Raw genomic sequence first — 13,842 nt, 5'->3', positions numbered from 1 at the left:
GGCATTGAGAGTTGAAAACAAATATGATTTCTTTGTGAAATTATTCTAAGTGTTTTACTTTATGTTTACACGCCCTTTTGCTCTTACTACTTAGTGTTTGAGAGTAGAAGTTTGAGATTGCTTTACTTAGTCTCTTGTTCTTTTATTTGTTCCCTACCATTCAAAGTACTCAAACTCATTCCAAAAACGATCCTATTCCTTTTCCACATCAATTGGTATCAGAGCTTAGGCTTTGGAAAGTGTGAGTTTCGTACAAAAAAAAATAGATTACGTTGCTGAAAACAGGTCTGAAGGTTTTGATTTGTATCTCCCTTGTTCCTGAAGATTTTTGAGTGTTTCTTGATTTTAAATTGTTTTTCTCTTTGAGAGTTTTGTGATTGTAAAGTTACAAAACTTTTGAAGTCCGTTTGATATTTTTCTTGGTTGATTAAAATTGCACGCTATTGTAATGGAAATAAATCAGTCTAATTCTAAATTGTTGGCTGCTATCATGAAGCAACTTCGTGAGTTACAAGGAGACTTGTGGAAACATGAAGCTAGGATGGATGCCTTTGCGAAACTATCCTTAAAGATGGGAGAACGTGTTGGAGACTTGGAGAACACAGCAAGCTCCGGTGGGAATCCTACCTATCGAAATTTTCAAGAAGAAGATAGGAGTTTCAAATTGGAACTTCCTGAATTTGATGGCTCAAGTGATCCGGAAAACTTCTTAGATTGGGTTCGAAGAATGGAAAGTGTCTTTGATTATAAAGACTTTGATGATAGGAGGAGGTGTAAGATGGTTGTCCTTAGATTAACAAAGCTTGCTGGGCTTTGGTATGACAATCTAAAAGCCAAGAGACGAAGAGAAGAGAAAGAAAAGATCGAGTCATGGGAGAAACTCAAGAAGAAAATGGAGAGGCATTGGGTACCACGTGAGTATGAGCAAGATCAATATGTCAAGCTAACTCGACTAACTCAAGGCGATCTCAGTGTTGATGAGTATGTTCGTGAATTTGAGAGGCTAGGCTTGATGTGTGACTTGCAAGAGAAGGAGCCCCTCAAGATTGCTCGTTTCACTAAAGGGCTGTCCAAACCCATCTCTCACAAGGTAGATCTTATGAGCTTTTCTACTTTTGATGAAGTTGTGATAGTAGCTAGGAAGGTGGAAGCACAAGTGAAACAGGAGAAGCCTAAGGCGAACACAAGTGGCGTCAAGACTCCATATAAACCATACATACCTTTTAGGAAGAGTGAGTCTTCTTCTAGCTCTTCTAAACAACTTTCTTCTACTAATCGTGTTAGCTACAATCTAAGGCAGTGTACCTATCGATGCAGTCTAGCACTAATGGCGAGTATCAAGGTCGTATTCCTCGGGAAAGCGAAAGCCCAGAGTTACTGTAACACCCCCATCACATGCTAACCAATAAACATTAGCCAGGAAGCATACAAGCATCGTAGAATATATACTACAGGTAGATAGGTCAATATGTAGGTTGTTAAGAATCCAGACACAATGTTATTAACATATAAACATATGATTATACTTAAACATCATTTAACAAGTATTACAAACATCTTCTTATGCCTTATAAGGCATACTTCCATATATATCACATAACTGCATACAAAAATGCATCGGGAGGAGACTTCACAAACCCGGCCCAACTTGGCGAGCTGCTAAAAGCTAGACTTCGCATACAACCAACGGATGCACTACTATTTACAAACCTGAAAAGAAAAATTTTGGAGAGGGGTGAGCCTCCATTTCGGTAAATAAATAATCAACATAATCTATATCACATACACTTAATACAATTTCCACCCAATCACATAACTTTCCATGATATTCATAGTTTAGGTATAAAGTCATACCATTCTACTCAATTCATTACAACCATCATAGAAGAAATACAATTCAACAATTATGGTTAGTTCTCACGGCTTGTGGATTCCCTTTAATGTGCTGCTCTGCCTCATCCTCACATATCACACACGTAAGCTGCTCCGCCTCATCTCACATTATACACTTTTATAGCCTCTCTAGGCTTTAGCCTCCCAAGGCTTTATATATATATATTTTTTTTCACAGGGGAATCCACCATTCACATGCACATATGCACTTAACATCATAATTCAATCATTTCACTTATATCATATTTCAGCAATAACAATTGTTCCACTCAACACCAATCATTTCCATCTCAGTCATTCAAACATAAACAATATTAAGCAAACGCAACCATTTGCAGAACATTTGATTAAATATATGAACATAGCAAATATTAACTATTTACTTACTCAAAATATATTATTCCTTTAGCATATAAGAACCTCCTTTCTCCACAACTTCCTTTCCAGGCCTTTGAGTACCTGTCAACACATTCATCAATTCACATTTCATGCATATTATAAATATTCATGTAAATGCGAGTTCTAATGCATTACAAGATCATCCCCTCTCTAATTCATAGGTCTTACTCTTTCTCTAAGACTCTCAATTACTGTTTTAATATCCTATAAATATTTCCCATCTAGTTAAATACCAATTTAACTCAAATTAACATCAATAAATTGCATAAAACTAATCTCCAACATTTCTGTTATCTAGACAGAATTTAGTACCAAGGTATATTTATTGCTGGGCAAAATTGGCTTAATAAAAAAATCTCATATTAAATAAACATATCCATTTATGCGTCTAGTTTCATCTCCAAGAAGAATTACTCAATTCCGACTTCTATAGATTTAATTATTTTCAAATTACTTAGCAAGGGTCATACAGCTAGTTGTACCCGAGCAGCAATCTATTTGCTCAATTTAAGCAACCAAAACGGCAAAAATAGCAAAATCACAAAACTACAAAGTTATAGAGGACTCTTTAAAATTTCCATAGACACAATTAAGCTTAATTTGGACTTATATAACCCATGTTATGCCTAAAATACAGAACATCAAGGTTGCTGGAATTTTGACAGTTTTCTATCTTAACATACTTAAACTTAAATCAAGCTTAATCTTTATGCAATCATTCAATACTCTACTAATTCATGATAATCAGACCTTTAATTAATCAATGAGAGCATCAAATGAAGTTTTTCCAATTTGTAATCAAGAACCCTAATGACAAATTAATAACACTCAAGTAACAACTTACCAATTTCAGCTTTTGGGTTGCTAATGTGCTTAAATCCTTTAGCTTTAGCTTGGCTCCTTCAATAGTTGGCAAAATCCTATCTTAATCTTAAGTTTTTCTAGGTATTCCACTCCTCTCTCTTATTCCAAATTTTGTGTTTTTGGCCATGCACGAATTTTAGAGAAATGAAGAGGTAAAATGAGCTTGCTCATGGTTCCAATTTCCAATATTCCTCTCTTAATGCCACCACCTACTAAACTATTTTTATCACCCTAAATTAATTCTTACTAACCATATATAGGTACTAACTTTTAATTGTATCTTTTAAGTCCAATCTATTTACCCAACCTTCAACTATTGGTTCAATTAAGTCTTAAAGCTTAATACACATAACCCAAGTACTTAATCAACTTATCTAAATTAATAATCTAATATCATGCTTCTTATTCTCTACTTATAATTAATATATATCTGTTCTCATAAAATAAAAATATCATTGATATACCATCATATGCCCAATGATTAAATGTAAATGCACATAACATGGATGATGAGAAAATGCAGGCGTTACAGTTACTCATTTGTTCTTTGTTATATTAACCTAAAATGGATAATGAATAATTTCTAAACTAACTATTAACTACAAGCTAAGTTCCAAGGGAGATGCAGGAGTAATTGATAAACGAAATAATCAAGACAAGAAGACAAACCCAAAGGGAATCTAAACTAGTTGGCAACCGAACAAAAGATAAAGGATCGGTGAGTCTAATTATGCTACCCGTGGACGAATTCTTAACCGAATTCGGTTTCTCTCTCGAGATAATCGAATTCCTAAACCTAATAACCTAAAGTTGGAATCTCTTCCTAACGATTGATTCTTAAATTAGCATTAAGCTTTAATCCGCCTCTATTAAGCTTTGTTAATTCTTAATCCGGCTAGTTAATTATCCTTATCTCTAAGCGATTATTAACCAGTTCTTGTTATTCAAAATTCCAATTGCCAAACGGATTTCTCAATCTCATAAAGCAATCTAAACATCACAATTCACAACGTCTCATGAATAATGCATAATCTTATTAATACTGAAAACAAGAAGAATACAAAACCAACTCAAACAATCCAACAATATAATATCAAGCCAACATAGTAAAGAAATCCCAATGGATTAAATCAGTCTAGCTAAACATGTTCATGTTTAAAACAATCTAGGAAATCAATTACAATGAAAGAATAATGAAAATAAAACATGTACACCCTTTTCTCTCGAATTGGATAAACAGCTCCAAATCTGGATCTACACTTTGATTAATTTCCCAAACTGCCTCTTGAATTGCTCCACTACTGTTTTGCACTCGGAATCTTACGATTCCAGGATTCTTACTCACTGCAACTCTCTCTCGCACTCAGTATTGTGCAAAAACCGAACCAGCCACTAGGGCTCAATGTCACTTCTTCCCTTTCCTCTCTCCCAAACTAAGAAAAATGAATTTTTCTTATATATTTAACTCAGCACGGCCGTGGTCAAGGCCGTGCTAGTCAGCACGGCCGGAGTCCATGCCGTGTTGAAACTGTGGATCTCACCAACTAAGGTTTCACCATGACCGTGTTGCTCCCCGTGCTGGCCACCACGGGCCGTGCTGGAGACCGTGGTGGCTACGAAAACCATGCTCAAACTATTGTTTTGAAGACCAAGTTTTGATGGTTGGTCACGGCCAGAGTCTAGGCCGTGATGGTCAGCACGGCCTTGACTCAGGCCGTGCTCAATGTGTGCAACGCGGGCTCTTGTCCGATCTTGATGAATTCTCATCCGTTTCCGCACGTATTGATCTATAATTGCTTAAACACCGATGATGGTCCTATAAATGTTTCTGAAATGCAAAAGAACATAAAACACGGGTGATCTGGGAATAAAAGCACAATAATTGCTAAGAACATACGCAATAATATGCAAGCAAATATGTGTAAAACTATGCTCATCAAATTACCCCACACTTAAGCTATTGCTTGTCCTCAAGCAATTAACAACTCAACCCATAAAACTACGTTAGCAATTCCTTTCGGTTTATGCCCCTAGTCCACAGCGAGTATTCAACACATCTTAAAGGATACTCAATCATAAATCAAATTACAAATCATTAACAAAGAATGGAAATAATATTAATGCAGGAGTAACTTAAATGACAACTCAACACAAACATCATGAACCAATGCCTCACAGGGATCACTCAAGTCGCTCAAAGTGTATATTAGGTGAATAACAAATCCCTCAAAGCAAATGCACAAGACCCGCTCACCATAAGCTTGCTCATAAATCATATCTTCGCTACTGTGAATAAGTAAATACCAAAATCAAAGGGTCTTTACCAAGGTTGAAATGGGGCTAAGGTAAAGGTACGGAGATTTGGATAGAAGTGTGAAAATGCTGGAATTCGTGCGATAAACAATAGTATATGCTCAAAGGATTAAATGCCTAAGATCACAAAAAGAATCATTCACTAAAATCCCTACTTCATAGAATAACGCTCGCAAATGCTCTAAATCCAATAAAAAGATAAATAATTAAAGAGATTTGTTTATTATATATTCTTTTTTTTTAATCTTCTTCTCTTTTTTTTTCTCTTTTTTTTTTTTTTTATAATAATGAACTAGCAGCTTATTAGCGACCGCTGTATACAACTCGAATAAACATAAAGAATAACAAATACAAATTGGATCAAAGGGAGCATTTAAAATATCAAAAAGATTTAGTGAATTTACCAACATAACAACTAGCATTTTAATCCCACATAAAGTCGAACATATCACAGAAAGAAATTCCAGCATAAGGGTAAAGGAAAGATAAATATAAAGAATGGTATAATTGAAGTGTATAGGTGTAGATTATGAAGAAAAGGTTAAGGCTCAAAAATTGGCTAACTAATGGAAACATAAGGTGGTAGGCTTTTGGTCAAATGTGGGGAATCCTAAATCGCCCAAATCATCTCATGGTATTCACAATATTCATGTAACTTCAACACGCATTACAAAGCAAGTTCTAGAAGCAAAGTTAAGTACAATGCACAGTCAAACAAGAAATATAAAGAGCATAAGCATAATGAATGCTCAACTGGCTCAAAATCTCACTTTCAGGTGTGGTATTAGGTGCAGTTGGTTCGCAACATCATTAATTGAATCATTATTTAAGAAACACATGCATATGATATTATCAACGTTCTAAGTTAAAATTCGACAATTCGAAAAATAATTAAATAACACCAGTTTAACCCGGCAGGGTTGATGTGTAAAACACCATAAATTGTTTTCCAAGGACAATGAACAACAAAGAAAAGTACAATTCTATAAATCAAGTCATCAATCAGCTCAAAATTAGCATACTCAAGTGCATAAAAACACAATGTCCTAACATCTCCTAAAAATACACAACACCTAGCCATAGCAATTAAAAATCCATATAAGAGATTAGGGTTTACCCATAAGCACCCCACACTTAAAGAACACACTGTCCTCAGTGTAAAATGTTATGGATACCCCGCATGGAATGCTCAACTAAGAGAACAAAAGCAATACAATCCAAGTGCATGACATGTATGAAAAATAAAGTAAATAAATGCAGAAAAATAAAAAGATCTAGGGGTATACGATCATCCATCGAGGCTGATGTTGTGGAAATTCAGTGCCTCCTTGGTAGAATCTGAAAATAATAAAATAAAGAAATAAAATCAAAACTGAAAATATGAAAACTAAAACTAATAAAATGTTTCAAAACAAAAGGTAAAAAAAATTAGAAATTAAAGATAAAAATTGGGGTGCCTTCCAAAAGCGCTTCTTTTTTATGTGATGAGTCTTCTTAGCTGGACTCATGGTGAAAGGCAAATGGGCGTGATCGATGACCATCCATCCTTCTTCCAAGCAAATGGCTTCAAATATCCGCTTAGAGGGATAATCGTCAACTTCCTCTTCCCGACAGTCAAGCAAGCTGCCAGTATGATGGGCAAAACTCGCTCCTCGTATAATTGCACGTAGTCATGATGCTCTAGGGGCTCTTTCAATTTGAAAGCTAAAGTTTCAACAATTGGAAGGATCGACGGTTGGGCAATTTCTTCAGGAGTGTTGATGGTTTTCTTTAGTCCCTGGCTTGGTTCTCTTGCTAGAAGAAACTCGAGCTCCTCCAAGACTTCTTTATTGGATAACTCATGCTCATCTTCCATCATCGAAGGGACTTGTGGAAAATCTACCAACAATTCCTCTAGCGCAACTCGGCATCATCAACTGTACATTCTGTTGATAGTCTTTCGGAGGAATTATGTTCGCCTCTTCCTTTCCCCGGTTCCATCTCCATGTTCAAGAGATCGTCACCCGCATGTGAAGCATCATCATCAAACATAGTAGATAAACCAGAAAAATTCTCACCCCGAACGCGAAAGTGATGGCGCTCAAATGCTCCTCGGATTCGGTGGCGTTTGATGGAGTTTCCAATTGCTCTGCCGCTATTAACCGAAAGATCAAGCCTACTTGATGCTCTATGTTCTTAATCGAGACTTGTTGATCTTCAAGTATCCTCTCATTTGTTGGAATCTGTCATCAAGACTTGTAATGAACCTCATCATCGGCTCTCCGACACTAACTCTTCATCTTGAGTTGAAGGTGCAACATTAAATTTGCCGATGTAGTTGCTTTGAATTCCTAGTGGTTCTTGGCCATCTAAGCTCCATCCAAAGGGTGAATGAGTGCTCCACTCTTGATTGTAGGTGCTTCCATACGAGTCATTTGGCCAACTTCCGTATAATTCACATTCACGTTATAAGAACAATGAGCAACATCACTATACAATGGACAATCATTACACACATGTAAACCACAACAAAATTCACAAAAGACTTGAGATGAAAGGATAGGAGAAGAGAGTTGATCGGTAGCCCTGCAAAACGATTCCACTCGAGCATCTAAAGATGCACGGGCATCCCAATTTTTAGCACCCTCTTGGTTCCTGATCCCATTTTCCAATGTATCATACAAAGAGTTTAAATTTAGCATTGAACCTCCTTATCATTCACTATATGAATCATAAACTTAAACTAAATAAATATGTACAAATAAAATAAAATAAATAAACAAATAAAAATAAAAAAATCATAAAATAATAAGAAAGGAAAAAAATGGCTAAATTAACAAATAGCAAATTTCACTCTAGTTTTCAAGCAATTCCCCGGCAACGGTGCCAAAAACTTGATGGGTGCTAATCGTGTTAGCTACAATCTAAGGCAGTGTACCTATCGATGCAGTCTAGCACTAATGGCGAGTATCAAGGTCGTATTCCTCGGGAAAGCGAAAGCCCAGAGTTACTCCTTTGTTCTTTGTTATATTAACCTAAAATGGATAATGAATAATTTCTAAACTAACTATTAACTACAAGCTAAGTTCCGAGGGAGATGCAGGAGTAATTGATAAACGAAATAATCAAGACAAGAAGACAAACCCAAAGGGAATCTAAACTAGTTGGCAATCGAACAAAAGATAAAGGATCGGTGAGTCTAATTATGCTACCCGTGGACGAATTCTTAACCGAATTCGGTTTCTCTCTCGAGATAACCGAATTCGGTTTCTCTCTCGAGATAACCGAATTCCTAAACCTAATATCCTAAAGTTGGAATCTCTTCCTAACGATTGATTCTTAAATTAGCATTAAGCTTTAATCCGCCTCTATTAAGCTTTGTTAATTCTTAATCCGGCTAGTTAATTATCCTTATCTCTAAGCGATTATTAACTAGTTCTTGTTATTCAAAATTCCAATTGCCAAACGGATTTCTCAATCTCATAAAGCAATCTAAACATCACAATTCACAACGTCTCATGAATAATGCATAATCTTATTAATACTGAAAACAAGAAGAATATAAAACTAACTCAAACAATCCAACAATATAATATCAAGCCAACATAGTAAAGAAATCCCAATGGATTAAATCAGTCTAGCTAAACATGTTCATGTTTAAAACAATCTAGGAAATCAATTACAATGAAAGAATAATGAAAATAAAACATGTACACCCTTTTCTCTCGAAATGGATGAACAGCTCCAAATCTGGATCTACACTTTGATTAATCTTCCAAACTGCCTCTTGAATTGCTCCACTACTGTTTTGCACTCGGAATCTTATGATTCCAGGATTCTTACTCACTGCAACTCTCTCTCGCACTCAGTATTGTGTAGAAACCGAACCAGCCACTAGGGCTCAATGTCACTTCTTCCCTTTCCTCTCTCCCAAACTAAGAAAAATGAATTTTTCTTATATATTTAACTCAGCACGGCCGGAGTCCATGCCGTGCTGAAACTGTGGATCTCACCAACTAGGGTTTCACCATGACCGTGTTGCTCCCCGTGCTGGCCACCACGGGCCGTGCTAGAGACTGTGGTGGCTACGGAAACCATGCTCAAACTATTGTTTTGAAGACCAAGTTTTGATGGTTGGTCACGGCCAGAGTCTAGGCCGTGATGGTCAGCACAACCTTGACTCAGGCCGTGCTCAATGTGTGCAACGCGGGCTCTTGTCCGATCTTGATGAATTCTCATCTGTTTCCGCACGTATTGATCTATAATTGCTTAAACACCAATGATGGTCCTATAAATGTTCCTGAAATGCAAAAGAACATAAAACACGGATGATCTAGGAATAAAAGCACAATAATTGCTAAGAACATACGCAATAATATGCAAGTAAATATGTGTAAAACTATGCTCATCACATACCTTTTAGGAAGAGTGAGTCTTCTTCTAGCTCTTCTAAACAACTTTCTTCTACTAATCCTTCAAAGTTTCAAAGTGGAAAATCTAGTTTTAAGCAAGAAGGATTCAAGAGGACTTGTTACAAGTGCCAAGAACGTGGGCATATTGCTAGTGAATGCCCAAAAAGGAATATTCTCACAATTCACCCGAGTGAGGAGGATTCTTACAGCTATGGATCTGAAAGTAACAATGAAGATGTTGAGGAGTATGATACGGAGGAGAATGACAACCCTCTTTGTGGAGTTGTTAGGAGAGTCTTACATTCTGAACCTCTCAAAGACATGCAGCAACGAGAGAACCTTTTCCATACAAGGTGCAAGGTTCTTTATAAGACATGTGATGTGATTGTTGATGGAGGATCATGCACGGATGTGGCATCCACAGAACTTGTCAGTAGGCTTAAGCTTCCTCTTCGAAATCATGCTAAGCCTTACAAATTGAATTGGTTGAGTAATGAAACTAGTTTGAAGGTCAAGAAACAAGCTTTAGTTTCATTTACAATTGGCAATTATCATGATGAACGTTGGTGTGATGTATTGCCTATGAGTGCATGTCATATTTTGCTTGGTAGACCATGGCAATTTGATAGAAATGTTGTACATGATGGTGTTTCTAATATATATCTGGTTACCACGGGTGGAAAAAGATTAGATTGTTGCCTTTGCCTCCTAAGGTTGAACCTATGGTGGAAAGAAGACCTAATTTTCTGATTTTGAGGAAAGAGTTCGAAAAAGAGTGTGCAATGGAGGGAGGAGGGTTTGTACTTCTTGTTAAACCCATTTCTAATGTTGTTTCCTATGCCACTAACTCTTTGTCTTTGAGTCATTTGCTTGAAGAATTTTCCGATGTATTTCCTAGTGATTTCTGAAAGGATCGCCACCTTTCGTGGGATTGAGCATGCAATTGACTTAATCCCGGGAGCCCCATTGCCTAACAAAGTAGCCTATCGGTGTAATCCCGAGCAAGCTAAAGAGTTGCAAAGGCAAGTGGAAGAACTAATGGAGAAAGGTTATGTGCGTGAGAGCCTTAGTCCATGTCTTGTTAGAGCTCTTTTAGTGCCTAAGAAAGAAGGAACATGGAGAATGTGTATTGATAGTCGTGCAATCAATAACATAACTATCAAATATAGATTTCCTATGCCTAGGCTCCAAGATATGTTTGATGAATTGAGTGGTGCCAAAATTTTTAGCAAGATTGATTTGAGGAGTGGCTACCATCAAATGAGAATTCGAGAAGGTGATGAATGGAAGAGCCTTTCAAAACGAAACAAGGGTTGTATGAGTGGCTTGTCATGCCATTTGGACTTTGCAATGCCCCTAGTTCGTTCATGAGACTTATGAATGAGGTACTTCGACCTTTTCTCAATAAGTTTATTGTTGTATACTTAGATGATATTTTAGTATATAGCAAATCTGAAAGTGAGCATATGTTGCATTTGAGAGATTTATTTGAAAAATTGAGAACTCACAAGTTGTATGGAAAATGGAAAATGTACTTTCATGTGTAATAGTATTTCTTTCCTAGGATACATTGTTTCTAGTGAAGGGATACAGTTGATCCAGAGAAAGTGAAGGCCATTTCCACATGGTTAGTTCCAAGGGATGTTCATGAAGTTAGGAGCTTTCATGGCCTTGCTTCTTTCTATAGAATCTTCATCAAGAACTTCTTAACAATTACGACCCGAATGGCGAAGTTAATGAAGAAAGGAGAATTCAAATGGAGTGAAGCGGCCCAAAAATCCTTCTGAAGAAGTCAAAACAAAATTATGCAATGCACCCATCCTTGCTCTTCCAGGATTTTGACAAGCTTTTGAAGTGGAATGTGATGCAAGCGGCGTGGGTATTGGAGCTGTCCTTATTTAAGAGAAGCGTCCGGTTTGCTACTTTAGTGAGAAACTAAGTGGAGCCAAGCTGAATTATTCCAACTATGATCGTGAGTTCTATGCGATTGTTAGAGCTTTAGAACATTGGTCTCACTATCTAAGGCCAAAACCTTTTGTTCTTCATTCGGATCATGAGGCCTTGAAGTACATACATGGCCAACAAAAGCCGAATCATCGACATGCCAAGTGGGTAGAGTTCCTGCAATCTTTCACTTTCCATTCAAGTATAAGGAGGGAAGGAACAATGTTGTTACGGATGCTCTCTCAAGGAGACGTTACCTAATTGCTACCTCCATACTCAAGTTCTAGGCTTTGAACATTTAAAAGGTTTATATGAGAATGATGAACACTTTGCTACTATATTTCCAAAAGCCTACTCAGGAGTTCATAGTTCAAGATGGTTTCTTATTTAAAGGGAACAAACTTTGTATCCCTAAGTGTGGTGTTCGTGAGCTTTTGATTAAGGAAGTCCATGGAGGTGGAATTGCTGGTCACTTTGGTGTTCATAAGACCATGGACATACTCAATGAACACTTTTATTGGCCACACATGATAAAAGACGTGACTCATGTGGTGGAGAGATGTTCTACTTGTCAAAAGTCCAAGAGTACCTTCCATAAAGGTCTCTACCATCCCTTACCCGTCCCTGATGCCCCTTGGGAAAGTGTAAGTATGGACTTTATTGTGGGGCTTCCAAAGACTCAAAGGGTAAAGGATAGCATCATGGTAGTGGTTGATCGATTTTCAAAGATGGCTCACTTTGTTGCGTGCTATAAGAAGGATGATGCATCCAAAATTGCTGACTTGTATTTTCGTGAGATCATTCGTTTGCATGGTGTTCCAAGATCAATTGTTTCAGATAGGGATTCTAAATTCCTAAGTCACTTTTGGAGAATTTTATGGAAGTTGGTAGGTATTAAGCTTCTTTTTAGTACTTCTCATCATCCTCAAACTGATGGCCAAACGGAAGTGACTAATAGAACACTTGGATCTTTGTTGCGTGGACTTGTGAGTAAAATGCAGAAAGATTGGGATATCAAGTTGGCACATGCTGAATTTGCCTATAATAGATCACCTTCTTCAAATACAAGTCGTGCTCCATTTGAGGTGGTCTATGAGGTTAATCCTCTTCTTCCTGTTGAACTTGTTCCATTGCCAAGAAAGGACTTAGTCCATGTTGATTCAAAGAAAAGATGGGAAGCATTTCAGAAAACATGTACTCAAGTTAAGGAGAAAATTGAAGCAATGAATGCAGTTTACAAGGCAAGAGCTAACAAGAGAAGAAAACAGCCTACCTTTGCTAAGGGTGATCTAGTGTGGTTACATTTGAGGAAGGAACATTTTCCTAATCTTAGGAAAAACAAACTCATGCCTAGGTCAGATGGTCCATTTCGTGTGTTAGAAAAGATTGGAGAAAGTGCTTACAAACTTGAACTTCCAAGTGAGTATGCTGGTGTAAGTGCAACTTTCAATATGGGGGATTTAACTCCATACCTTGATAATGAAAGTTTGAGGACAAACTTTTTCGAAGACGGGGAGAATGATATGGAATCAGTCCAACAAGAGGTCCATCACATAGCTCAAGTGCAAGATAATGATGCTATGGTCTATGCCTTGCTAGTGCATGAAAATGCTAAGCAAAGATCAGAACATTTCATGGGATTCTCATCAAAACAAACCTTTATCACTTGCCTTAATTGGATGGTTGAATAAAAGCTTGAAAAGGGGAATATTTGCTGCTCATTATGTTCAGTTTTTGTTGTTCATAAAGGTGGACGTTTTTGGAGTTATTCTTTGTTTAATTTGCTATTGGAATTTCAGTTTTAAGTGTGTAATAAAACCTTTGTAATCAGCCTTTAATAGCTGTTACAAAGATTTTCTTTATTTAGCACTTTTATTTGCTGTTTAATTAGGGATGTTACAAGGGAATGTGAATCCTTGTAGCTAGTCAGTTTTTAGGAGGAAGTTGAAGAGTTTATCTATGTCATGTAACTCTTCTAGTGGTTGAGTATAAATAGAACTCATGGCCAAGTGTTATAGGCATTGAGAGTTGAAAACAA

The 13,842-nt window shown here is 36.9% G+C and overlaps 1 protein-coding gene across 1 annotated transcript; it reads left to right on the top strand.

The window, feature by feature from the left end:
* The first annotated feature begins 448 nt into the window (after positions 1–448).
* LOC125369936 lies at positions 449–11,231 on the top strand. Its single transcript, XM_048373411.1, has 3 exons — positions 449–1,296; positions 9,872–10,526; positions 10,737–11,231. Exons 1-3 carry the CDS (start codon positions 449–451, stop codon positions 11,229–11,231), a joined length of 1,998 nt encoding a protein of 665 aa, XP_048229368.1.
* The last annotated feature ends 2,611 nt before the right edge of the window (positions 11,232–13,842 follow it).

This window comes from Ricinus communis, chromosome 1, assembly GCF_019578655.1.
Source record: "Ricinus communis isolate WT05 ecotype wild-type chromosome 1, ASM1957865v1, whole genome shotgun sequence".
NCBI lineage: Eukaryota > Viridiplantae > Streptophyta > Magnoliopsida > Malpighiales > Euphorbiaceae > Ricinus > Ricinus communis.
The sequence above is the reverse complement of the archived record's forward strand: the minus strand, read 5'-3'. Positions and strand labels throughout refer to the sequence as shown.